The sequence below is a fragment of the Crotalus tigris genome, unplaced genomic scaffold, assembly GCF_016545835.1.
Source record: "Crotalus tigris isolate CLP2741 ecotype Arizona unplaced genomic scaffold, ASM1654583v1 scf7180000017903.3850313, whole genome shotgun sequence".
Lineage (NCBI taxonomy): Eukaryota > Metazoa > Chordata > Lepidosauria > Squamata > Viperidae > Crotalus > Crotalus tigris.
In genome coordinates this window covers 3,748,353-3,773,720 of record NW_024096713.1, presented here as the reverse complement: position 1 = coordinate 3,773,720, position 25,368 = coordinate 3,748,353, and the positions used below count along the sequence as shown (strand labels likewise).

General features: G+C 39.6%; 1 protein-coding gene across 1 annotated transcript in view; it reads left to right on the top strand.

Annotated features, from left to right (window-relative positions):
• Positions 1 to 8,414: 8,414 nt before the first annotated feature.
• Positions 8,415 to 25,368, top strand: part of LOC120308358 (mastermind-like protein 3) — a 191,535-nt gene continuing 174,581 nt past the window's right edge. Inside the window, exon 1 of the mRNA XM_039344313.1 lies at positions 8,415 to 8,646. Within this exon, the coding sequence (XP_039200247.1) occupies positions 8,415 to 8,646 (232 nt within the window). The remainder of the gene's footprint in view (positions 8,647 to 25,368) is intronic.

Sequence of the window (25,368 nt, the reverse complement as noted above, 5' to 3'; positions counted from 1 at the left end):
CTGATTTTGTGCTTGTTAAAGTTTGAGCTGGGTTTACCTTGAGCTGGATTTCCTTGGACACCATTACTCCATTCTGAACTTCGAAGTTTTAATCTTATCAGCACTACTCAGAGGCATAATTATAAGAAGCTATATGAATTGATTAAGTAAATAATATGAAAATGTTTTTGCATTTCTCCACATTACACAAAGGGGGACAATAAAAACTTTATTTTATAGTTTTGGAAATTGATTTTGTTAAAAAAATATTTGATACTATACAATTTTATATGAAGTTCACTAGGAAGCATTATTGAGATACTTAATGATTAGCCAAGTTATATATTTTCCAGCAATAGTGAAACTTGTATTTACAAGTTAATAACAGAGTATTGGTTCCTTTAGTTTTATCATAGGTATCTTAATTAGCTTTATTTCAGAAAAATAACAAAATAATGGATTCTAAATAAAAAAGCATTAGAGGAATATTCACACACAAGACAGGCAAGATTATTTCAAAAAAGCAAATCGAAGGGAGGAATCAACATTATCCCCTTTCTCTTTTCCCTTAAAATCTTCTCTTTTATTAATCACTATCCTTACTAGGTTCTGTTTCCTGTTAAACTCCTTATGTACAGATGCTAGAACACTGGCTTGGATGAGGAATTCAGATGGATGAACTGCAATATTTCAGTATTCACTTCTGCCAACAAAGAGCCATCTGTGAAACCTGTTCAAATGCCTGAGAAAAAAACATGGAAGCCTCTTAGCTATATCGGAATCAGTTGGAGACATATTAGTAAGGTGACCAACTTTTTTACAATGAAAAGGAGGACACAAATAAATTAAAGAAAAAAATATCGTAAATAAAAGAAACATTTTATTTATTGCAACAATAATACAGACAACTTGCATGTGCAAAGTTTGCCAGCCGGGTGTTTTGGTGCGCTCAGCAGCAATTCCTATTGGCTTTCGAAAGCCAATAGTGGGAGTAGCACAGCTCATGCAAAAGTTGGGAAAAAAAAACATCAAAAAAAGGTGCCGGAACACCATTCTGAGTGTTCTATGAGGGAAAAAAAAGCCCTGCAGATTAGTCTTCAAATATCGAAAAGGAGGACATGAAGGAGGACACTTTTTTGAGGGAGGACAGAACTTACAAAAGGAGGACTGTCCTCCCTAAAAGAGGACAGTTGGTCACCTTACATATTAGAATCTTAAAGGCCACTGAGTTGAACTCTGCTCAATGTGAAAATCCAGTTTAAGTATACCTAACAGATAGCTGTCTACTACCCTTTTTTTATTGAAAATTTTTACAGTTTTACAATAAAATAATCCCCCTCTCCCACTCCACCCCCTTCACCCCCTTCACCCTCCCCCCTCCTTCCCAGAGCTGAATACAAGGTTAATAAAAACTAGAAAAAAACCTTACAACTTAAATAAACATCAAACAATTATAAATACATTCAAAGAACAAAATTTTTAAATACTTTAACTCCAATATATAAAAACAAAGCAAAACAACAGTTCTAATCGTTACCTTAAACACAAATTATTCAAAAGCTAAATACTACTTTTTAATCTCATATTTATGCTGTATAAAATTCACCCATCTTTTCCACACCAAAAAATATTTCTCTTGCGATTGATCTTTCAAATAAGCCGAAATTTTTGCCATTTCAGATAAATAAGAAACTTTAAGAAACCATTCCTCTAAAGTAGGCAAAAACTCCTTCTTCCAGTATTGCCCTATCAGCAGCCTTGCCGCTGTAATTAAATTCAACATTAAAATAATTTCTTTATCATCACAATCAACAATAATGCCTAACAAAAACAATTGTGGTGTGAATTTTATCCTTCTGTTAAAAATTTTTTGAATGTTCCACCAAATCTTAATCCAAAAAGCCTTTATATTTTTACATGACCACCAAATATGATAGTACGTTGCATCCAAACAACCACATCTCCAACATTTAGGCTGCAGATTTGGATACATACGAGACATCTTTTGTGGATCAAGGTGCTACCTATAAAACATTTTATAAAAATTTTCTCGTAAATTTTGAGCTTGCGTAAATTTAACATTCCTCACCCAAATTATCTCCCATGTATCTAATAAAATCGGCTCTTCAAAATTTTGAGCCCATTTAACCATACAATCTTTAACTAATTCTGTTTTTGAATCCAATTCCACTAAAACACCATAAATTCTTTTTATATGAGTTCGACTTTGATCTTTAATTTGTTTCAACAGATTCACATCCTCCCTGACCAAACCCACTTTTTGATCTATCCTCCATCTTTCTAATAATTGTTTATACTGAAACCAATAATAATTAATATTTTCTTGTGATAATTCATCCATAGATTTTAATTGCCAATTTTTCCCATCCCAATTAAGTAATTATTTATAAGAAATGCTGTCCATCTTCACTCCTTTTCTTGTTCCTTCTATTACATGCCCTGGAATTGCCCACAATGGAATTCTAGAATCTATTCTGAAATATTTCTTCCAAACTCGCAATAAAGAAATTCTTAAAATATGAGACTTAAAAACCCTATCCACCTTTTTATTATATATTAAGTAGGCATGCCATCCATATAATAAATCCCATCCCTCCAAAAAGAGTATATTTACATTTGTTAGATTAATCCAATCACTAATCAGTGTTAAAACCACCGCATCATAGTACAGTTTCAAATTCGGTACCTTGAGTCCACCTCTCTCTCGAACATCTTGTACGATTTTAAGTTTTACTCTTGGTTTTTTCCCCGCCCAAATAAATTTATTAATACCTTTCTGCCATTCTTCTAAATTTACCTCTTTCTTTAAAATAGGTATCATTTGAAACTTTGGCAAAACATTCATTTTAACCGCAGCAATTCTCCCCAACAAAGATAATTGCAATTTTTTCCAATCATTCAAATCTTTCTGTATTTTAAACCACAACTTTTCATAATTATTTTTACACAATTTTACATTAGAAGCAGATAAAAATACCCCCAAATATTTAACCTTTTTTACAACTTCAAAACCTGTCAATCTAACCAAGGTATCCTTATCCAAATTAGTCATATTTTTTGGTAATATTTTAGTTTTATTATTATTAACTTTAAAACCAGAAACTTGTCCAAATTGATTTATCAATTGTAGCAACTCCACTACAGAATGAGTTGGTTGAGACAAAGTAACAACCAAGTCATCTGCAAAAGCCCTTAATTTATAATCATTTTTATTAATCTCTATCCCCTTTATTTTGGGTGATTCACGAATTTTTATCAACAAAATTTCCAACGTTAAAACAAACAACAAAGGAGACAATGGGCAACCCTGTCTAATCCCCTTTTCAATACCTCAGATAAACCTCCATTGACTATAAGTTGTGCTGATTGTCTTTGATAAATACCTCGAAAAGCCTGTAAAATTTTATCTCCAAAATTCATTTCTTCAATCAATCTTAACATAAATTGCCAATTTAACTGATCAAAGAGCTGTCTACTACCCTTGAACATATATACTATATGGTGTTGGGAATCACCCAACCGGGCAGGAAGGAGGGAACAAGCACATAGATAGCCTGAAGTCACTGCAACTGCAGAAGAGCTGGGATTGACCACATTAAATTCCTTGGATTAGGCTGCCAGACTGGGGAGATTTCTCTGTTATAGGCAGAACATAATAAAGTAGTCAGCTTGAATTCTGCTCATATAGTTTTGGTTGTTCACCCCTGACAGAAGGAGACCCCATCATGACTAACCAGGGTGGATAATAATCGATGATTTAAAAAAAAATCAGATTTTTTTATTTAAATCAGATTTTTTTTATTTAAATTAAATTTATTTTAATAAAATGCTTTTGGAGTAAAAATCTATGTAAATATAGTTTTCTATTTAAGATACATTAATGATTTAGTTTATTCAGCATGAAATATATGTAGCATGAGGCTGTATATTTTGCAATATTTACATGTTTGGTAAACTCATTCAATGAATCCAGGCTCTGTAAGCTGAGATAACATGCACTGCATTGATGCATTCACACAATTTTACAGTAACCATGAGATAGATCATAAAACAAAGTTCAGGAATATTCCTTTATCCCTTTGTTTTGCAAATCTATGTACGCTGCAAACTGTATGATTGTTTGAAGAGAAATGCATCTGTACCAAGCTCTAAGTGTTTTAATTAAATAAAAGAAGTTGGGTACTTCTCCAACTATGTGAGATTAACCTATTAACATAAAATCGGTTCTGATAACGCTGTTTTACTAACTTGACAGCTTATTATTCTAAATAGGAAACCTTCATTTTGTTTGCAAATAATAATATTAAAAATTCTAACAACAGCAAAATGAGTCCTTACATTTAAAGAGCACCTGTCATTTCAGATCCATCATGGCAGCACCTGGTTAGTGGGTATCCACTCACCTGCTGCCCGCCACGTCCCTCACCTTGTAGTGTCACTGCCACATCATCAGCTGTCCCATTAAAATGAATGGGACTATCGGTGAATCAACAGCGGGTCAGAGGAGGAGCCACTGCGGGACAGAGATGACAATTGCTCTTTAAAAATTACAATTTTAATTGGGTTGATTTAAATCAAGCCTTTTTACTAGTGATTTAAATCATGATTTAAATCGTGATTTAAATCAATGTGATTTAAATCAAATCCACCCTGCAACTAACTACTTCTATGACACTTACTGTTATTTCCTATTCAAGAATTCTTAATTTTGTGAATGGCACAATATTTCCCCTTTCCCATTGACTGGAAACATAGTATTTTAATACAAGTAAATAGTAAGAGCAGCCATTGTCCATTGATTTGGCCAGGGAAACCATGCTACAAAACAAAAGTGCCCTGCTTTTCTTGATCCTGCAGATTCTTCCATTAGAAACCCCAGATTGTTCCTGTTCCATCTGACTAAAAAAATATTTTTCTTAAACAGACTAACTTTTAGTTTCATTTTTACTGCTATAAACTTCTGGTTTTTAAAAATTTTTCTAAAGGCCCTGTGGGAAAATTAAAAAGTGAGTCACTGTAGTGCAATGCATTGTTGGGAAATTCAGTCCCCACCTAGAAAAGGACAAAGGCAAGCAGAGGAGCTAGAGAGGGAGAGCCACCCCCAAAGTTTGCCTTTTGATAAATGGTTGATTTATTATTAGTTATAACAATCATGGCATCTGTTATGTCCTGGGCTTGCTGAAGCATTCAGCAGGCTCAGAAATGATGCAAAGGGTCCCGGGAAAACCACAAGACTGCCCAGGACCAGACTGGCTGTTTCCAGCCTTGTGCGCATGCGCAAGGCGCGAAAACAGCCTTGCATTCATTGGCTGATGCTGGCCTTTGGAAGAACACTATAAAAGGCTTGTGCGCCATTTTTGCTGTTGCTGTTTGTTGGTGAATGAATAAAAAAGACTTGCTATTCAAATTACTCGCAAATTTAACAGCTAGACGTAGTCAAAAAAGAGATGACAAGACTGAACAATACTGGGATACAATCCCCAAAATGACAGAATGATCTCAATTCGAATCCAAGGCAAATCATTCAATATCACAATAGTCCAAATCTATGCTCCAACCACTGGTGCTGAAGAGGATGAAATTAACCAGTTTTATGAAGCCCTACAGCACCTTATAGAATTAACACCAAAAAATGATGTCCTTATCATCATGGGGGATTGGAATGCTAAGGTAGGAAGCCAAAAGATAACCGGAATAACAGGCAAGTTTGGCCTTGGACTACAAAATGAAGCAGGGCACAGGCTAATAGAATTTTGTCAAGAGAATACGATGGTCATAACAAACACTCTTTTCCAACAACCCAAGAGACGGCTCTACACATGGACATCACCAGACGGTCAATATAGAAATCAGATTGACTATGTGCTCTGCAGCCAAAGATGGAGAAGCTCTATACAGTCAGTAAAAACAAGACCAGGAGCTGACTGTGGCTCAGATCATGAGATTCTCGTTGCAAAATTTAGGCTTAAATTGAAAAAAGTAGGGAAAAGCACTAGGCCACTCAGGTATGAACTAAATCATATTCCTGATGAATATACAGTAGAGTTTACAAATAGATTTAAGGAATTAGATCTGATAGACAGAGTGCCTGAAGAACTATGGATGGAAGTTCGCAACATTGTACAAGAGGTAGCAACTAAAACCATCCCAAAGAAAAAGAAATGCAAGAAAGCAAAATGGCTGTCTGAGGAAGCTTTGCAAATAGCTGAGGAAAGAAGGGAAGCGAAAGGCAAAGGAGAAAGAGAAAGATACACCCAATTGAATGCAGAATTCCAGAGAGTAGCTAGAAGAGATAAGAATGCCTTCTTAAATGAACAGTGCAAAGAAATAGAAGAAAACAACAGAATAGGGAGGACCAGAGATCTCTTCAAGAAAATTGGAGATATGAAGGGAACGTTTCATGCAAAGATGGGCATGATAAAGGACCAAAATGGCAGAGACCTAACAGAGGCAGAAGAGATTAAGAAGAGATGGCAAAACTACACAGAAGAACTATACAAGAATGAGCTTAACATCCCAGATAACCACAATGAGATGGTCACTGACCTCGAACCAGACATCCTAGAATGTGAAGTGAAATGGGCCTTAGAAAATCTGAGCAACAACAAAGCTAGTGGAGGTGACAGTATTCCAGCTGAGCTATTCAAAATCTTAAAAGACGATGCAGTAAAAGTGCTACACTCAATTTGCCAGCAAATTTGGAAAACTCAACAGTGGCCACAGGATTGGAAAAGGTCAGTTTACATTCCAATTCCAAAGAAAGGCAATGCCAAAGAATGTTCAAACTATCGCACCATTGCACTCATTTCACATGCTAGTAAAGTTATGCTTAAAATCCTACAAGCTAGACTCCAGCAGTATGTGGATCGAGAACTACCAGAAGTACAGGCAGGATTTCGAAGAGGCAGAGGAACTAGAGATCAAATTGCCAACATACGCTGGATCATGGAGAAAGCTAGGGAGTTCCAGAAAAACATCTACTTCTGCTTCATTGACTATGCAAAAGCCTTTGATTGTGTGGATCACAACAAATTGTGGCAAGTTCTTAAAGAGATGGGAGTACCAGACCATCTCATTTGTCTCTTGAGAAACCTATATGCGGGTCAAGAAGCAACAGTGAGAACTGGACACGGAACCACTGATTGGTTCAAAATTGGAAAAGGAGTCCGGCAAGGCTGTATACTGTCGCCCTGCCTATTTAACTTATATGCAGAGCACATCATGAGAAAGGCAGGGCTAGATGAATCAAAAGTTGGAATTAAGATTGCCGGGAGAAATATCAACAACCTAAGATATGCAGATGATACCACTCTAATGGCAGAAAGTGAAGAGGAACTAAAGAGCCTCTTGATGCGGGTGAAGAAGGAGAGTGCAAAAGTTGGCTTGAAACTCAACATTAAGAAAACCAAAATCATGGCATCCGGCCCTCTCAATTCCTGGCAAATAGATGGGGAAGAAATGGAGGTAGTGACAGATTTTATTTTTCTGGGCTCCAAGATCACCTCAGATGGGGACTGCAGCCAAGAAATTAAAAGACGCTTGCTCCTGGGGAGGAAAGCTATGGCAAATCTAGACAGCATACTAAAAAGCAGAGACATCACCCTGCCAACAAAAGTGCGTATAGTCCAGGCCATGGTTTTCCCAGTTGCAATGTATGGCTGTGAAAGTTGGACCATAAGAAAGGCTGAGCGCCAAAGAATTGAGGCCTTTGAACTATGGTGCTGGAGAAGACTCCTGCGAGTCCCTTGGACTGCAAGGCGTTCAAACCGGTCAGTCCTAGAAGAGATCAACCCCGACTGCTCTTTAGAAGGCCAGATCCTGAAGTTGAAACTCAAATACTTTGGCCACCTAATGAGAAGGAAGGACTCACTGGAAAAGGGCCTAATGCTGGGAAAGATTAAGGGCAATAGAAGAAGGGGACGACAGAGAATGAGATGGCTGGATGGAGTCACTGAAGCAGTAGGTGAGAATTTAAATGGACTCCAGAAGATGGTAGAGGACAGGAAGACCTGGAGGAACGTTGTCCATGGGGTTGCGATGGGTCGGACACGACTTCGCAATTAACAACAACAACAACAACAACAAGGGAATTCTGAAGCCCTGGGGAAAGTTCAGCGTCCAGAATTTAACAGTGGCGACAAAGGTGGGATCGCTGCAAGCAAGATTACCAACAGAAGAAGATAGGACTCACCAAGGGAATTCTGAAGTCCTGGGGAAAGTTCGTTGTCCAGAATCGCGACTCTGCCTGCCAGTACAGGATCGGGAGGTGAGCTCAGCAGAAGTACCCTTTTCCAACAAAAGGTTTGCAGTGAAGGTGTTGACGAGGGTTGCAGAAGGCTAAGATGTCTAAGATAGGCCGGTTGTCAGACTTTTATATTTCCCACCTAGAACACTGGAACTCATTCTTGACGTAGATGGAGAATTACTTCAGAGTAAATCAGATAAGAGAAGACGGCCTTAAAGCAGCTACCCTGCTGCGTGTTTGTGGACAAGAAACATTTGACATAGCAGAGAATCTGGTGGCCCTGGCGCTTTTGGAGTCAGTGTCTTATGCAGATTTAAAGAAGATCCTGAAAGAACGTTTCCAACCTAGACTTTCAGTGATTGCTTGGCGACACGCGTTCAAGCAGAGGGACCAGAGGCCTGGTGAGTTTGCTGCAGACTTTATTGCTGCCTAAAGGCAAGCAGCGAGGCCTTGTGAATTCAGGGATCTGGAAGAGAGACTGTGGGATCGTTTCGTTTGTGGCCTAAGAAGTCGTGAGCTGCAGCAGAAGATCTTCGCCAAGAAAGATGTTTTGTTCCAAGACGCCTTGAGAGAGGTTGCAGCTGAAGAAGCAGCGGGCGGTGCTATGAAGGCCTTGCAGCTTGCCAGAAATCCTTCAGCCACCATTACCGTCCATCAAGAGATCGCTCGAGAAGATCCAGAACAGGATCCTGAAGAGGAGGTGGATAGGCTGCACCAGTCAGCGGAGAGAAGGCCGAAGGAGTGTCCAGACAAGGCCCCAGCATTTCCTCAGTGTTTCGGGTGTGGAGGACGCCACAAGCGCGTTGACTGCAGATTCCGCTCTGCCATTTGCCAGGCATGTGGCAGGCAAGGCCACATTGGGTCCGTCTGTTTGGGTCACCAGAAGGTCTGGCCTCAGGAAGAATTGCTTCAGAAAGGTACCAGGGTCTCCAGCCAACACAGGGTGGGTTTCTGCAAGTCGCACAGGAGCATTTTAAGGACAGGAACACATAAGCCACTTCAAAAAAGCTTCACATTGATGTGAAGTTGCAGGGGGTTCCCTTGTCAATGAATTTGGACACAGGGTCCGCTCTATCGATCATTTCTCATGACACCTTCAAAAGGATTTGCAGCAGTAGTGGCCTACGAGTAAAACTCAGGTCATCGAACTTAATTCTCACTGACTTCCAGAATTCCAGAGTCAGCATGAAGGGGGAGGCCACACTCAAGGTGCAGCATAGGGCTTTTGAAGGCCTACTAGATGTGGTGGTAGTTGGGGGTGATCACACGAGTCTCATTGGATTCGATTGGTTCAAGGCCCTTGGAATCCAAGTGACTGGGCTTCACAGCCTGCAAACGTCAGGCCTTGAAGAAGTCTGTAAGGAGTTTGCTGATGTGTTTACCACAGAGCGTGGCTCATACAAGGGGCTTCCCATTGCCTTACGCTTAGACCCAGCTATCACACCCATTAGGATTAAGCCTAGAAGGATGCCTTTTGCTCTCAAAAGCAAAATTGATGCAGAGCTGGACAAGCTGCTCCAGCAGGGCATCTTAGAACCTATGCACTCTAGTCCATGGGAAACCCCCATTGTAATGTCTCTAAAGGCTAATGGAGAAGTCCAAATTTGTGCGGACTATAAATGTACACTGAACAAAGCGCTGCAACAGCATGCATATCCAGTGTCTGTGTTGAGCCACATTCTGGCCTCCCTTAAGAGGGGGCAGATTTTTGCAAAAATTTGATTTGGCACAGGCCTACCAACAGTTGATGAGGCAACATCTGAGGCTCAAACAATTGTAACACACCGAGGAGCACTTAAGGTCAAAAGATTGCAGTTTGGAGTTAATGGGGCCCCTGGTATCTTCCAAAGTGTAATGGAGCGTATGCTCCATGGTATTCCTGGGGTCTGTCCCTACTTCAATAATGTCCTCATTGCCGGGAAGTCATCTCTAAACTTAGCTGAAAGATTAAGGGCTGTCTTGCTTCATTTTCGCCAAGCGGGTCTGAAGCTGGAGCAAGATAAATGTAAAATTGGAGTCACTTCCACTGAATTCTTAGGCTTCAGAATTGATGCTCAGAGCATCCATCCTGCTGAATCCAAGCTCCAAGCAATTCAGCAGGCCTCAAGTCCCAAGTCCAAAAGCGAACTTCAGGCTTTTCTGGGACTCTTAAACTTTTATCATGCATTCCTTCCACACAAGGCTGCAGTGGCTGAGCCGTTATACCGGCTCTTGGATAAACAGGCTCCATGGCAGTGGACAAAGGTCCATGAAAGGAGTTTCAATGAAGTTAAGGCCTTGCTCTCTTCAAATGCGGCCTTAGCGCATTTCAATGAGCAATTGCCAGTGTGCATCGCATGTGATGCATCCCCTTATGGGATGGGAGCAGTACTTAGTCACCTGAAAGCTGATGGGACACAAGTCCCTATGACCTACTCTTCAAGGACTCTATCATCTGCAGAGCGTAATTACCCCCAGATTGACAGAGAAGCCTTGGCCATAGTGGCTGGCATAAAGAAATTTCATGATTTCTTATATGGCTGCCACTTCACGGTCTATACAGACTATAAGCCTCTGCTGGGTTTGTTTACCACAAACAAGCAAACCCCTCACATAATATATCCTAGAATGCTGAAATGGTCAATTTTCCTGTCAGCATATGACTATACACTGATTTACAAACCTGGGAAAGAAATGGGTCATGCAGATGGCCTCAGCAGATTACTTCTACAAAAGATAAAGGCTGATCCTGCCCCTGCTATTCACATCCTCTCCATTCAGGAGTTGCCTGAATCTCCCCTCAATGCTAGGGACGTGGCTGCAGAAACTGCCACTGATCACACACTTACACGTGTGCTGACATGGGTGTTGTCAGGATGGCCTGGCGCATGTCCAGGTACTGAGTTTCAAAGCTTCTGGCAAAGGAAGCATGAGCTTTCCATTTTCAAAGGGTGCCTTTTATGGGGTAGCAGGGTAGTCATCCCAGCCTCATTGAGGACTAGAGTCTTGCTCTTTCTGCATGAGGAACATCCAGGCATAGTCCAGATGAAAGCGCTTGCGCATAGCCATCTCTGGTGGCCTGGGCTCGATAAAGAGATTGAGGCCCAAGTTCATGGGTGCCAATGTGCCAACAGTCCAGGCCTGAAATGCCTCAGGCCCCTGCATACAGGTGGGAGGAAACACAGTCCCTTGGTAAAGGGTACATATAGATTACGCTGGGCCCTTTCAGGGGCAATTCTTCCTTCTCCTCGTTGACAGCCGTTCCAAGTGGCTAGAGGTTGTGCCTGTTTCCTCCACTACTACTGCTAGGATCATCCAGGTGTTGAGAGGAATCTTCACCTCCCATGGACTTCCCGATGTCCTGGTCTCAGACAATGGCCCCCAATTTACTTCTTCTGAGTTTCTGGCTTTTCTACAGGCCAACTTGATCTGGCATGCAACTTCAGCACCATTTCATCCATCTTCCAATGGCCAGGCAGAGAGGATGGTGTGTCCTACCAAAGATGCTCTCAAGAGAATCACTTATGGCAGCTGGCATCACAGGTTAGCTGATTTCCTTCTTTCACAATGCACCACACCTTGCACAGCCACAGGAAAGAGCCCAGCAGAACTCCGTTGGGGTCGCCGCCTCATCACAAAAGTGGACAGGTCGCACCCAGACCGGGTGGCTTCACAGGTGTCACAGCCATGGGCACCTAGGAGATACAGGTGGGCAATCCGGTCTGGGCAAGGAACTATGGACCTGGACATTTCTGGGTCACAGCAGTGGTATGCAAGGTCTCTGGGCCGCTGTCATATGAAGTGGCCTTGGACGATGGGCATGTTATCCGATGTCACATAGACCAACTGCGCCGGAGGCTTCCCAGCAACACTTCCACTCCTGGCTCTGCTCTCAGGGGGGAGGAGGACCATAATCACAATTCTGGACGACAGTCTTCGCGCTCTAGCAGTTCTTTACACGCTGCCGCACATGTTCCAGTGGCAGAAAGGGGGCATTCGCACAGTTCAGCTATTGCTCCAGACAGGGAGTTTCCAGAAAAGGGGTTTGCCATGGAGGCAGCTCCTGACTCTGGCACCTCTGGCACATACACAGGGGCCATGGGTTATTGGGGCACATCAGCCACTCAGGTCACTCAAGCTGCTGGTCTTGGGCTCGAGGGACAGTGCTCCCAAGAGGAGTCCATTGTGGACTTGGGGAATTCCATCCCACCACTGGACTTGGGGACTTCCACCCCCCCAAGGAACCCTGGCTTGGATTTAGAGGATCCAGCCAGTCAGCAGCTGGGTGGGTCACCTGGGTCTTTGGAGCACCAAAGTCCTGGTCTGCCTAGCTTGGCAGGTGAGCTGGCAGGCCAGGCACACACACTGGCCATAAGAAGGTCACAGCGGGACAAGGGTCCACCTAAACATCTTAAAGACTATGTGAGGTTTCTGTCAAGGATAAGGGAATCTCACTAGTTCTTCAAATTGCAGAACAATGAAGGGGTGCTACACCTCAAGGTATTAAGCATTGTGATTGTATTCTTGTACATATTAAAAAAATGTAGGAGTGGTCTGCCTGTGTGCAGGCATAATGTATAACAACAACATCAACCTGCCAATTGAACGCATGTATGTGTGCTGCTATAACAATAAGGGTACTTATTGTTTTATCTAGGGGGGAGGGGTGTTATGTCCTGGGCCTGCTAAAGTATTCAGCAGGCTCAGAAATGTTGCAAAGAGTCCCGGGCAAACCACAAGGCTTCCCGGGACCAGAAAACAGCCTTGCATTCATTGACTGATGCTGGCCTTTGGAAGAACACTATAAAAGTCCTGCGGGCCATTTTTGCTGTTGCTGTTTGTTGGTGAATGAATAAAGAAAACTTGCTGTTCAAACTACTCACAAATTTAACAGCATCCAATACATCTTCATGACATCCACAATCCAAACTGAACCTATCTCTGGAGTAAAGGAATAGAAGCTGTACAATAAAGTGGAAACAGCAATACATTTACAAGTTATTTACAATTTAAAGTGTAGATGAAGCCCTCGTATTGATGCATAGATAACTGCTACTCAACAATTCCAAGAGCCAAGATTATTATCTGAGAGAAGCAGGTCTGGCTAAAAAGCCCTGTCTTGCCCCAAAAGCAAAGCCTGTCCATAGGCACTGTTGTCTTCCAGCATAGATATTGAAAAGCCAATATCATTTTTACTCTTCCTAGTCTTCCTTTCCCATAGTTGCCCTTCCTCTGTAACTGTGTGCAGTTTTCTGGGTTCTGAAACACTCTACAAGATTATGTTATAAGAACAGTAATGAAAATCGATAAGGCGTTAAGATTACTAAGATTACTATGCTTTAGTATTCATTCAATATGTGGGTTACTTTAAAATTTCATCTGAAGTTCAATATGTACATAGGAATTACAAATTAAAATACAATGCACTGGTCATACTAGGTCATTTCAGGCACCCAGGTTCAATATTTAACAAATGCAGAAAAGTACAACTGCTTAAAACAACTTCCAGATAAGTTGAAAGTTCAACTTCCAGAATAACACAACCATGGTCATTTAACTGCAACATACCTACAGAGTGCCCAGTTAGGAAACATTGTTCTGATGTTCAGACTTGATATAAGACAACTTAGTAAGGATCTAGTTCTATTACCCACTAACAAGAACAGGAATATAATTGTTTAAGGGCACAGAGGTGGTAGAATAATGCAGTTTTGCATACAGATGGATGTTGAACAGCTAGTAATTGAAAATACTAGTTGAGACGATGCATATGGTCGTGTCAAACTATATTGAAAGTAATCTATTTCAATCCTACACCTCTGTTGACTTTGGCAATTATTATAATTTGTGGAAAGGGCATGGAGGAGACATTTTGTTTGTTCTTGGTTTTATTGTTTTAGCTGATGTTAATGGCAAAAATCTACTAACAGTGTCATGAAGCAGACTGGCTTTGCTTGAGCTGATCATCAGATTAGTTTGCTAGACATATTTCACACATAGGTCCGCCTCTTACCTTTTAGCTATAATTTTTCTAGTAATGACTCACATACACTACACTATAATAAACAGGTTTGGCAGCTGCTAAAGATCTGCTAACTTACTTTCATGTCACTTTAATAAAGGTGTAAAACAGGATTTATGCAGTGTTATCTTCATTTTAGATATCAAAAGGGTTTTGCGGCTCCCGGTGTTTTGTTTTTGGTGGGAAATGGGTCCAAGTGGCTCTTTGAGTGTTTTGGGTTGCCTACCCCTGGTCTAGCCTAAATTAAGTTTTTAAAAAAGACTGGTGGAACATGATTTGCCAAAATATATATTTTTTCTTCTTCATCTTCTTTCCTATTTCCCAACAGTGAAAAATATAGTATTTTTAATTTGAGTTATTGTTAAATAATGTGTCACTAATTGGAGTCAAGTGTCATGCTATTTCGTTAATGGAAATCCTACAATTCAAAGGAGTTCTTGTATATTATATTGTGTTTTTCTAGTAAAATCCATCTCAATTGTCTTTAATACAGTGTTTGAGTTGCTGAACACTTCTGACTTGTTTTCAGTAATGCAGAGTTTTATGTAAATACATTGTATGGAATTAATTACCATCAGATGTGGAAATATAGGTGGTTTTAAAATGTTTTATCATGGAAGATAAAGTTATCTGTGATTTCCAGTCTTGATAGTTTTTTACTACTTACTGAATCAAAGGTAGCATATATCTTAAATACTAGTGGCTGGAGAGCAGTAGTAAAACAGACTATTATCCTTTTTTTCTTTTAGTTCAATCAAAGATGATTTTCAGAGACTGCTTGGACAAGCCCCTATGGTTTTCTTGACAAGGTTTTTGAGAAGTGGCTTATTTATTTATAAAATGTATTGGCTGCTCATCTTACTGTAGGGTAACTCTGGTAATTTACAGATATTGAAAAGCTAAAACATAAAAAGTTAAAAACAAACATTAAAACCAAAGACATGGATGGAGTGGGGGAATCTGTTATTACTCAATCAATCACCTCCATTACGCTGTTCCCCCACTGGATCCTCAAGCCGACTGGCAAAGCCATGTTAGGCCCTTATGAAAAGATAGGCGGGTTGGGACCAACCTCACATTGGGGGGCAAGAACAACAGAGGGCAGGAACAACAGCAAAGAAGGCCCTCCTCCTGGACCCCGCCAGGTGGCATAATCAGGCTTGCCATTGCCTCCTGAGAAAAAAATTAATTGGTCCAGCAGGCTTTGTGTCTAAGTTGGAACTAGAACTTACAATCTCCTGGTTTCTAGCATGATGCCTTAACTATGACACCAAACTGGCTCTCACTACTCTTGTATCCTGATTGTAAACTATCTATGTTTATCAAGTTCAATGTGACAGAGTACTGTAGGGGTTCCCAACCGGGGGTGTTTTCACCCCCTAGGGGTGCGAGACGATATTCCATGGGGTACAAAATCTTGGGTTTTCAAAATTATAATGTATGTGCCTAATTCGTTGCCGTTATTTTGAACTTTTGTAAAGGGTGCGAGTATATATCAGAAGCGTTCTAGGGATGTGGGGTATAGAAAAGTTTGGGAGCCACTGGAGTACTGGTTCAGGTATGCTCTTCTAATGTGAATGCATAATACTGATCAATGCCAAACACAGAAAAAGTCTTGGAATGATTCTGGGAAACATTTATGGAACATTCTGTTTGAGCACAAAGGTCAGGTGGAAACATGAGCTTTTATGAAAACATTAGTACATATTGCTTTTTCAGGAAATAAAGCAAGTTTAAACTGTGGCAATCTTTTTCTGATAATTCCATTTTGAGATTATAGATATTTCAAATTGGTCTCCAAATTAGTGGAAAAAGACTATATTTTAGAAGCAATCTTTATTTAGATAATATCTTTTTGATATAATCTAGGCACTAATTTTTAACTTAATATGAATATTTATTAATTCATATTAATATATATCCCTAGAACACGGGTCGGCAACCTGCGGCTCCGGAGCCGCATGCGGCTCTTTGAGCCTTCCCTGTGGCTCCCAGCCTCTTCTGCCTTTGCAGAGAGAGAGAGAGAGACACAGAGAGGCAATTGCGCTTCCCTGCTTCTCTCTCTCTCTCTGTCTCTCTCTCTCTCTCTCTGTGTGTGTGTGTGTGTGTGTAAAAGAGAGTGCACTCACAGTGTTCTCCGAGGAGCTAAAAAGCTTACTGGGCGGAGCTCCTCCCTTTGCTGCGTCTCTGTAGGAAGCAGGAAGCAGGAAGGGCAGGAGAGAGCTAGCTAGCCCAGCTAGGCTGACTCAGGCATTCTGGGAGTTGAAGTCCATGAGTCATAAAAGACCCAAGGTTGCTTACCCCTGAGCTTGTTGGGCAACAACTTGAAGTTTGCCAGGTGAGCAGCAGATAGGAGGGGGGGGGAGAAAGGGAAAGAGAGAGGGAGGGAGGGAGGGAGAGAGAGAGAGAGAGAGAGAGAGAAAGAAAGAAAGAGAGTGGGGGAAGAGGAGTGGCAGACCAAGGGCAGATAGAGAGGGAGGGAGGGAGAGAGACAGAGAGAGAGAGACCCTTTTGACATCTAAAATGAAGATAACACTGCATATATCCTTTTTTTACCTGTGTGTGTATGTAATTTTATTCTCTTAAAGCATTAAAGCATTCTCTTGGTGATCATTGTTTTAATAGTATGGATATTCCCAAGAGTCATATTTTTACTTTTATTTTTAATGTGTGTGTGTGTGTGTGTGTGTATACACACACATACATACACACACACAAACAAACAAACACACACACACACACACACACCTATAATAAAGGTAAAACAGGATATATGCAGTGTTATTGTTGGGGGCAATGTAAATATATATATATATACATTGCTTACTGGTGTACACCGCTTAGAGAGTTAAAGCGGTATATAAGTCTCATAAATAAATAAATAAAAATTTTAGATATCAAAAGGGTTTTGCGGCTCCCGGTGTTTTGTTTTTGTTGGGAAATGGGTCCAAGTGGCTCTTTGAGTGTTTTGGGTTGCCTACCCCTGCCCTAGAATGAGGTGGATGAGTTAAAGAATTAAATCACTTATTGTAAATATTGCAGATTATTAGCATATTTTGATTCTTCTCTCCTCTTGATGAGATTGGGGTCTAATTTTTCCCTTATTTCCTCCAGATCCAGATAGATAAGATGCTTTCAATGTTCTGAAATATACTGAGGTATATTTCTTATATGGTTATACTATAAATTATAGTAGTGATCTAATTTTAGAAAACTTTATTCTTAAGAAGTAAAAAAAATCGAAGTGCTGAGATTAGCTTGTAAATAAAATAATAATATAGAAGGGCAAGAGTAGAATATCAAACACATGTGGTTTTGTTCAAGTAAGTGCATTACTATGGGAAAGTCTGATCTAAAAGCTGACTGGCCGAACTTCCATTTATTTAGACTAGATCTAATCGAAATTACGTGCAACTTAGATGGATGTACTAATGGGACAAATAATCAAAATATGTCAATTGCTGCTTAGTTATTATTAGACAAAATGCACAGTATGACAAAATACACAATGTTCTCCTTCTCAATCTTCATGATACCCTTTAAACATCCCTTTGTAGAACTGAAGAAGTAGATTTGAATTTTAAACATTAAAGAGATAGCTGTTCTAATCTAAACTATTCTGCCAAAATTTGAATTATGTTTAAGGATAAATTGGTATTCTTAATAGAAAATAGAATATTGCTAAAACTACTACTTCTTTGTATTTTTCTTTGTAGACTTTTTTTAACTAGCAGTACTCCTCCCCTGTTTTAATACTGTATACAGTGACAGATCAGTTAAATTACTATTAATGTATAGAGGTTTTTGGCCTGCAGATTTGGTGTCTACAATTGTTTTTTTGTTTATAAAAATATTTATAAAAAGTATATTGGGCAAGTAACACAGCTTTCTTTCATTCTGTGATTATTTCATTAAAAGGTTTTATAAAAATAGAGAAGTATGTTCTTCATATTGTAGCCTGCTGCAGTCAATATCTATTTAGCTTTGCATATTCTGATAACTATTAAAATAGTGCAGAAGAAGTAATGCCCAATATTGCAGGAATGGAAAATATGTATGTTCTTGAGGGCTATATCAGGCACCTGGCTGACTGAATCCATAAATACTGCCGTACATTCTCCTTCTTTCACCCAAATATAACCATTTGTGTGTATCCACATACACTGAAATAAAAAAGTGGAGAACAAAGTTATCAATTCCTTATCAAACTAGATTACTGTACTTTTTTGCCCGTCAATAGCTGTCAGAGATTCCCATTCATCATAGATTATTTACTTATTTTTTTCACATTTTTGAACTACCCTTAGGCTTTGTTCAAAAGGAAAATAAAAGAGACTGAAAAAAAATCAGCACAAAACGCTGCAAGAGGGGCGGTGAGGGAGGAAGACATAGAGGCAGGGGACGAAAAGAATGAGAGAGACAAGAGAAGCTGGGATAGGGATTTCTTGCAGCCTTCCATGGGGCTGGGAGCGGCAACTGGGTGGGCCATGCATAATAGAGCAGCAGGTTCAGGGAGATGCTAACTCCAGAAGCCTTACACCATCGCCGTTCACCTGCTGCGCCCCCCCCCAATGCCTGAAGCCGTGCTGGGCTTGCTCTTCCTCCCCCCTTTCATTCTGTTGAAGCTGGATGAGTTGTGAGCCAAGCTGTCTCAGCAAAGCCCCTCCCTCCCTTTCTAGTCACTCCAACATACTCTTGCCTGTCTGCCCCCTCACACCTTTTTATAACTGAAGCCCCATCCCCCTCTGCATGACCTGTCAGGACTATGCTCTGGGGCCACCCACTTGGTTGGAAAATGCAGCTCCTTTAAAAAAAAACTTGCAGAGCAGCTGCAACACTTTAAAAAAAATCTTGCATTTTATGTAGCTCCTGCGATCATCCCGCCCATCTTCAATCGCACGCTTACCCTGCAACACCAGTGTTTCTATTGCCACCCCACTGGCTGGGGGATATTTGTCCCTTGCACCCAAAGGCCTGGGTGAATGGACAGAACAAAGGGTGGAGGGCCAGAGGCCCAGTGGCCATAGAGAATGGCCAGGGGAGGGGCAGCGGAGGAAGAAAGCTAGCTGTGAATGGGCTGAGGTGGGTGGCTGGAGGTCAAGTTGGTGCAGCCAATGGTGGGAGCCTACAGGTCCTAGACCCATGATAGATCTAGTTCTTTATTACTCCTATACTTTTAAAAAAAACATTTGTGTCAACATCTAAACTGTCTAGCCAGTACATGATTCATAAGTTCTAATCCAGTGGTTCTCAACCTGTGGGTCGGGACCCCATTTGGGGTTGAACAATCATTTCACGGGGGTCGCCAAATGACGCAGTCCGCCATTTTTTTCCCCTTTTCCTTAGCTGTGCTACTCCCTTTTATTCTATTGGCTTTTGAAAGCCAATAGAATAGACTCTCTTGAATAGAGTCTAATTCTATTGGCTTTCAAAAGCCAATAGGAATTGTCCAGGCTGTCTCTGCCCTGCTGAGCCCGCCAAAAGTCCCATTCTGCAAACGGTGCTGCACCAGTTGAGTAGTCCTCGACTTACGACCGGTTGAGTAGTCCTCGACTTACGACCGGTTGGGGGTCGCGGCATTAAAAAGGTTGAGAACCACTGTTCTAATCTAAACCAATGACATCATTTATGGCGTCACATACTAAGATGGAATTGGATGAAGGAATCTGTGATGATTCCAGCAAAGACAATAGGAAAGTAAAGAGACAATACTTTAACTTCCAAGAAAAAGTTGATGAAATGGGTAGTTTCAGAGTTGACAGGTTAAGGGCATTCCAAGGATCACCATAAACATTAACATTTCAATGTAGAATGAATTATCCAGATGATTACCAAAAAGTAATCAAGGCATAAGTTAATCAGTTATGTTTCTAAAGAGAACAGAACATTGTCTAACTTTTAAAATGAAGGAACAGACAATTGGCTTGAGCACACTTTTGCATAAGCATTTTTTAGACAGGTCCAGAAGTTGTCTGCTCTACACTAATGCATATGGTATCTTGAACTGAAGAAAGCTATAGCAGGAGAGCAAAATAAATTGTAACTACTTTGGACAAATATTGTAACCATCACCTTATATCAGGGGTCTTCAAACTTGGCCCTTTTATGACTTGTGGTCTTCAACTCTCAGAATTCCTCAGCCAGCATGCCTAGCTGAGGAATTCTTGGAGTTGAAGTCCACAAGTCATAAAAGGGCCATGTTTGAAGACCCCAGCCTTATATGTTCCATAAAGGTCATGCTTAGACATTGTACTTGGGGCAGTGTTAACATAGGTTTTTATTGATGCAAGAAAAAATGAAAAGAGCAATTTACACATTTTTAATTACTTGATTAAAAGGACTAGATCAGTGATGGCGAACCTTTTAGAGACCAAATGCCTAAACTGCAACCCAAAACCCACATGTATCATCGAGTGCCGGGTGAGCGTGGCCATTTGGGTGGGTGTGATGGTAACAGCAGACTGGGTGGAACTAAAAAGTTCAATCAATTCCAACTTTGCGAGATCTTCTTTTTTCCCGCGAGAAGTTGAGATTGATTGGTTGAACCTTTTTTTTTTTTTTGCACACGGCAGCAGAGGCCTAAAGCGAAAAGGTTTTATAAAACCCAGCTGAAGGCTTAGGAGTGGGGCGATGGTGTGCGTGCCCACAGAGAGGGCTCTGTGTGCCACCTGTGGCACGCATGCCATAGGTTTGCTATCACGGAACTAGATTAAAGAGAAAATATTCTGTTTATTTGCTAGATTTATATGTCTCCCTAAATAATGGGGGAAGGACTTAAATTTTGCAATCATTCTAGTGATGATGATGATGATGATGTAGTATTATGCTTGTCTTTCCATAGCAGGAAATCTGCAACAAAAATAACATAGTTTAAAGAGATGATAAAAACAGAGGCACCTAAACTAACAAGAACGGGTAACATAGGAACATGTAATCAAAGTCTTGTCTGAACAAAATATTTTCCACTGTCAGAAAATGCGGGATGGGGAGAGACAGGCCCCCTTAGGAAGAAAGATCTGTGGCAGCTCTTCTGACATGACTAAGATGCCAAAATTCAGGAAGGGGTCTGGCAGCACCTTTTCTGACTAAAATGTTAAAATTTATTAAGCCATAAGCATTTGTGAGCTGCAGTCATTTCATAGAGACTGATATAACTGATATTTTTGTTAGTCAGAAAAGGTGCTGTCAAGCTCCTTATTTTTTGACATTGTAGACTAACAATGCTTAAGATGCCAAGGAAAGCTTCACCTACAAGCCATAACAACTCATGTAATCTATCATATAAACTTGTTTAAAAGTATTCAGCATTTTAAATATGTCCTGCAAAAGCAGGCAGAAAGCTCTCATTTCTTTTCTCTTTGATTGCAAAAGATTATCAACTAAATTTTCTGAAATAAATTTATATTGTTGACACACCATTTTTCATTTAAGTTATTTGATTTCTGTTTCAAATACTAAATCCTATAGTCATTTAAACAGTATGGCAGCTTGGGAATGAGTGATTTTTGTTCAGGGAAAAAAAGAAATTTCACTTCTTCCATGCAGTGGAGGTTCACAACCATAAAGCCCAACCTAATCTTTTAACAATTGATGTTCACCTTCAGGCTGATCAAGAACATATGAACAACAACAACAACAAAAAAAACTTGTGGTCACAAAGCATCCCAGTAGCAACATTAATGTTATTTTCCTTCAGTTGGCCTCTCAATTTGACTGCAAAATATAGCTCAATCTAGGTGCTAGAGCAATTCTTTAACTGGTTCTTGTCACAGAGCAAATTTCCAGTACTCCCTGATAGTGAGACTTTTTTGATGTGTATTTTAATACATCCCTATTCACCCACCATGCAGCATGGTTATGAGAACTAATTAGTTCATGTTTATACAGCACTTGGAAGCTGTAATGCCCTATTAGGTTCCAGTCTGTGCCTGATGCATGAGGAGAGCTCCCATTAATGTTAATGGAGGTTATAGATGCTTCTGAAGCAGTGAATATGTGTGCTAAGAATAATTACGCTTATTAGTACATTTCATAATGTTACTTGATCAGCCTTTTGTAATTTAACTTAATTGTTTTCATTTAACTCTAACTTACCAAATTAAACTTTTGGTTTATTCTGAATTCTCTAATGTACAAGATACAACCTGCCTGATAAACATACTGTGAAGAAATAATATCTTCCCCACTACCCATTTCTTGGTGTTTTCCTTGTGCAACTTTTCCATAATCTCCTTTGTCCATGTTATGCAAGTGACAGGATACCTTTCTGGCTATGAATGCAGGCAGGCAACACCTAGTCCAAATCATATTTGATTACCGTTAATTACAGTGCTGTCATATAGAAGGAGAGAGCAAGACAGCTGGCTTTGTCAAATCACAATGAAATAGCCTACTGTCTGTCTGCTGACTTAATAGCTTTAATTGCCAGTGAATAATCTAGATTTGGTGGATGTGTTTGAACATATCAGCAGGCACCAAATATTTCAATTAAGAACAGGCTGTGTAACTCCTTTTTTTGTGGCAGGAACAACTGAGAAGTAATTTTGAAGCTCATAAAAGAAAGCCCATGAACCAGGCAGAGCCTTGTTACATTACTTTGTTAAGCTATATGGAATGGGTGAAGAGTCTGTTCATATTAAGCAAATATGCCTTCTTTCAGATCTTTTGACGTCCTATCACTAGCATAATGCTGTTTAAAAACAGTATAAAGTAGACACTGGAGAACAAGAAAACAGTAAATGTAGAAAAAATGAATTTGGAAGGGATGCACTTAAGAATTCACTGATATAGTTCCTATTATATTTGTCCTGGGGCATAAACATTTGTCTAAAAGTATTCATAAGAGATGCCTATTAATACCCATAACTTCTCCAGGAAACTTTTTCTATACTATAGAATTGCATAACTGGGGGGGGGGGGATGGGGCAAGGCTGAGGGCTATGTTTTGTCTTTGAATGAAATGCTGGAGGCTGCATTCCAAAATGTAGGCAGGCAAGGAACATGAAATAGGTGGGGACTGAACCAAAACTTAATTTGATTGAACTTTGATTAAACTTTAATTAAGTAATTACATTTAATAGGATTATGCATGCTTGGAAAATGATTCAGAAGAATGGCTTCAGACCATTTGTGAACATAGTACCTCATTGCTATTCATTAAAGCAACCCCTCATTTTTCAGGCTATTCATTCCAGTTAATGTGTCCCTTAAAGCAGCCACACCTTTTCTGAGGCTCATGGAGATGCCTGAAAAAGGAGGGGCTGCTTTAATGAAAATAGGATGGTGCGTTCCTTGCATAAGTTCCAAAGCTTTTCTTCTGAATCATTTTTGAACTGTGCAGTACTGTGATATTCTTTTGTGTTTAATATCTCTACCTTGTGTTAAATTAACATTCATAATTCAATTTATATAGGTTCATTAATGAGGTATAAGATCAGGTCTAAATGTAATTCATGTGTAAACTCTAAGAATCAAAAGCATAAAAGCAGGAATTCTAATCTCAAAATTATTTGTTATTTATTTATATTTTATTTATTATACTTACCTATATGCTATATACTTTTGTGATTTTATTTATGAGAAATTACACCTGCAAGATGATTTTATGTATAACCTTTTAGTGATACATGGCTGCATTTTTTTAAAACAAATTGTTAATGGTCTAAATTATACCTTTCCAGATCAAAGTTTAACTAAAGAATAAATGGACAGCTTGCATATTAGAGAGCTCTCTAGCCTTTACCAGTGGTGAAAAATACTGTTTTTCTTTTAATTGTTGTATTTGATTTCAAAATGCTAAAACATTAAGTAAATATGAACTAGCCAATCTAAGCAGTGAATTAAAATGAAAACTGTGGTTTCCCTGGGGAATTATAAAATATGCAGAGAATGGCTATTTCCAAGCAAACAGACTTAACTCAGAAATGATGGGGCTTGATTCAAAGATACTATGTGCAATGAAGCTGCCTTTACGAATTCTCCATTCTGCATCCAGTTTTCATAATAGTTGGCTTAGAGAACAAATCTTACCAATATATTATTTTTATTTTTAAAATATTTAATTTAATTAAAATATTAAGTATGGGTGTAGCAAAGGTTTAACAAAAAGTACTCTTGACAACCCCTGTGTTAGTATTTCAATTTTTAAAATTCCCTCTTACTTTTTCTGCTGCATTTTTCATTCTTTTATCCAGAAACTTTCTTCACACAGTTAATATTCAGTTATGGGAAAAACTATTGCCGTTTCAGCAATGAATAGATGCTAATTTATACATATATATGTACAAGCTGAATATCTAATTAATGTTTTTCTATACCACTCACAAACAAAAAATATCTTTTTTTGTTACTGTATTGTTACTGCATTGGGCCTTCTTAAGCTTCAGAAAAATTTAAACTGTGATTTTAAAAAAGTTTTTAAAATTCTTTGCCTTTTTGACAAGAAATCATTCACTATGTAACTCTAAAATGTATGAAAAATGATCTTGTTTTTTTACTAATGGATTAGGAAATGAACGTCAAGGAATTCTCTGCCTTCTTAACTTATAGTACATATAGTAAGGATTTCTAAGAGAGCCGTAGTGAACAGAAAACAACTGTGGAGCCAGCTACTGTGGCAAAGACCCAAGAACTGATGAACAGACTGTCTTTTTAAGGAGAGGATGGGAGATCACCTGTGCTCCAGATAGTCGCTCCTAGAGATTGCAGGACAACAGCTTTCTTTGGCCCAAAGGTGCTTCTTCATGAGGCAACTAGGCTTTCTTTTTTCTCTTTGAAGATGTTTCGCTTCTCATCCAAGAAGCTTCTTCAGCTCTTACTGGATGGTGGGGAATAGAAGGAAAATCTCCATAAACAGCTTTCTTTGGATTTGAACATTGGATGACAAAGGAATTAGCTATCTTGTCCTGCAACAATAGAAGAATTTTTTTAAAAGACACTAAATTCTCAACTCTTTTTCTAATCTCTTTTGGAAATTGCCTATTAAACATTATAGAACTATTAGAGATCTTTAGAACAACCAGGGCTTTTTTTCTCTCATAGAACGCCCAGAACGGAGTTCCGGCACCTTTTTTGGATGGAACCTTGTAGGGTAGGCAAGGCGGGTTGTATGACGTGTGTGAGT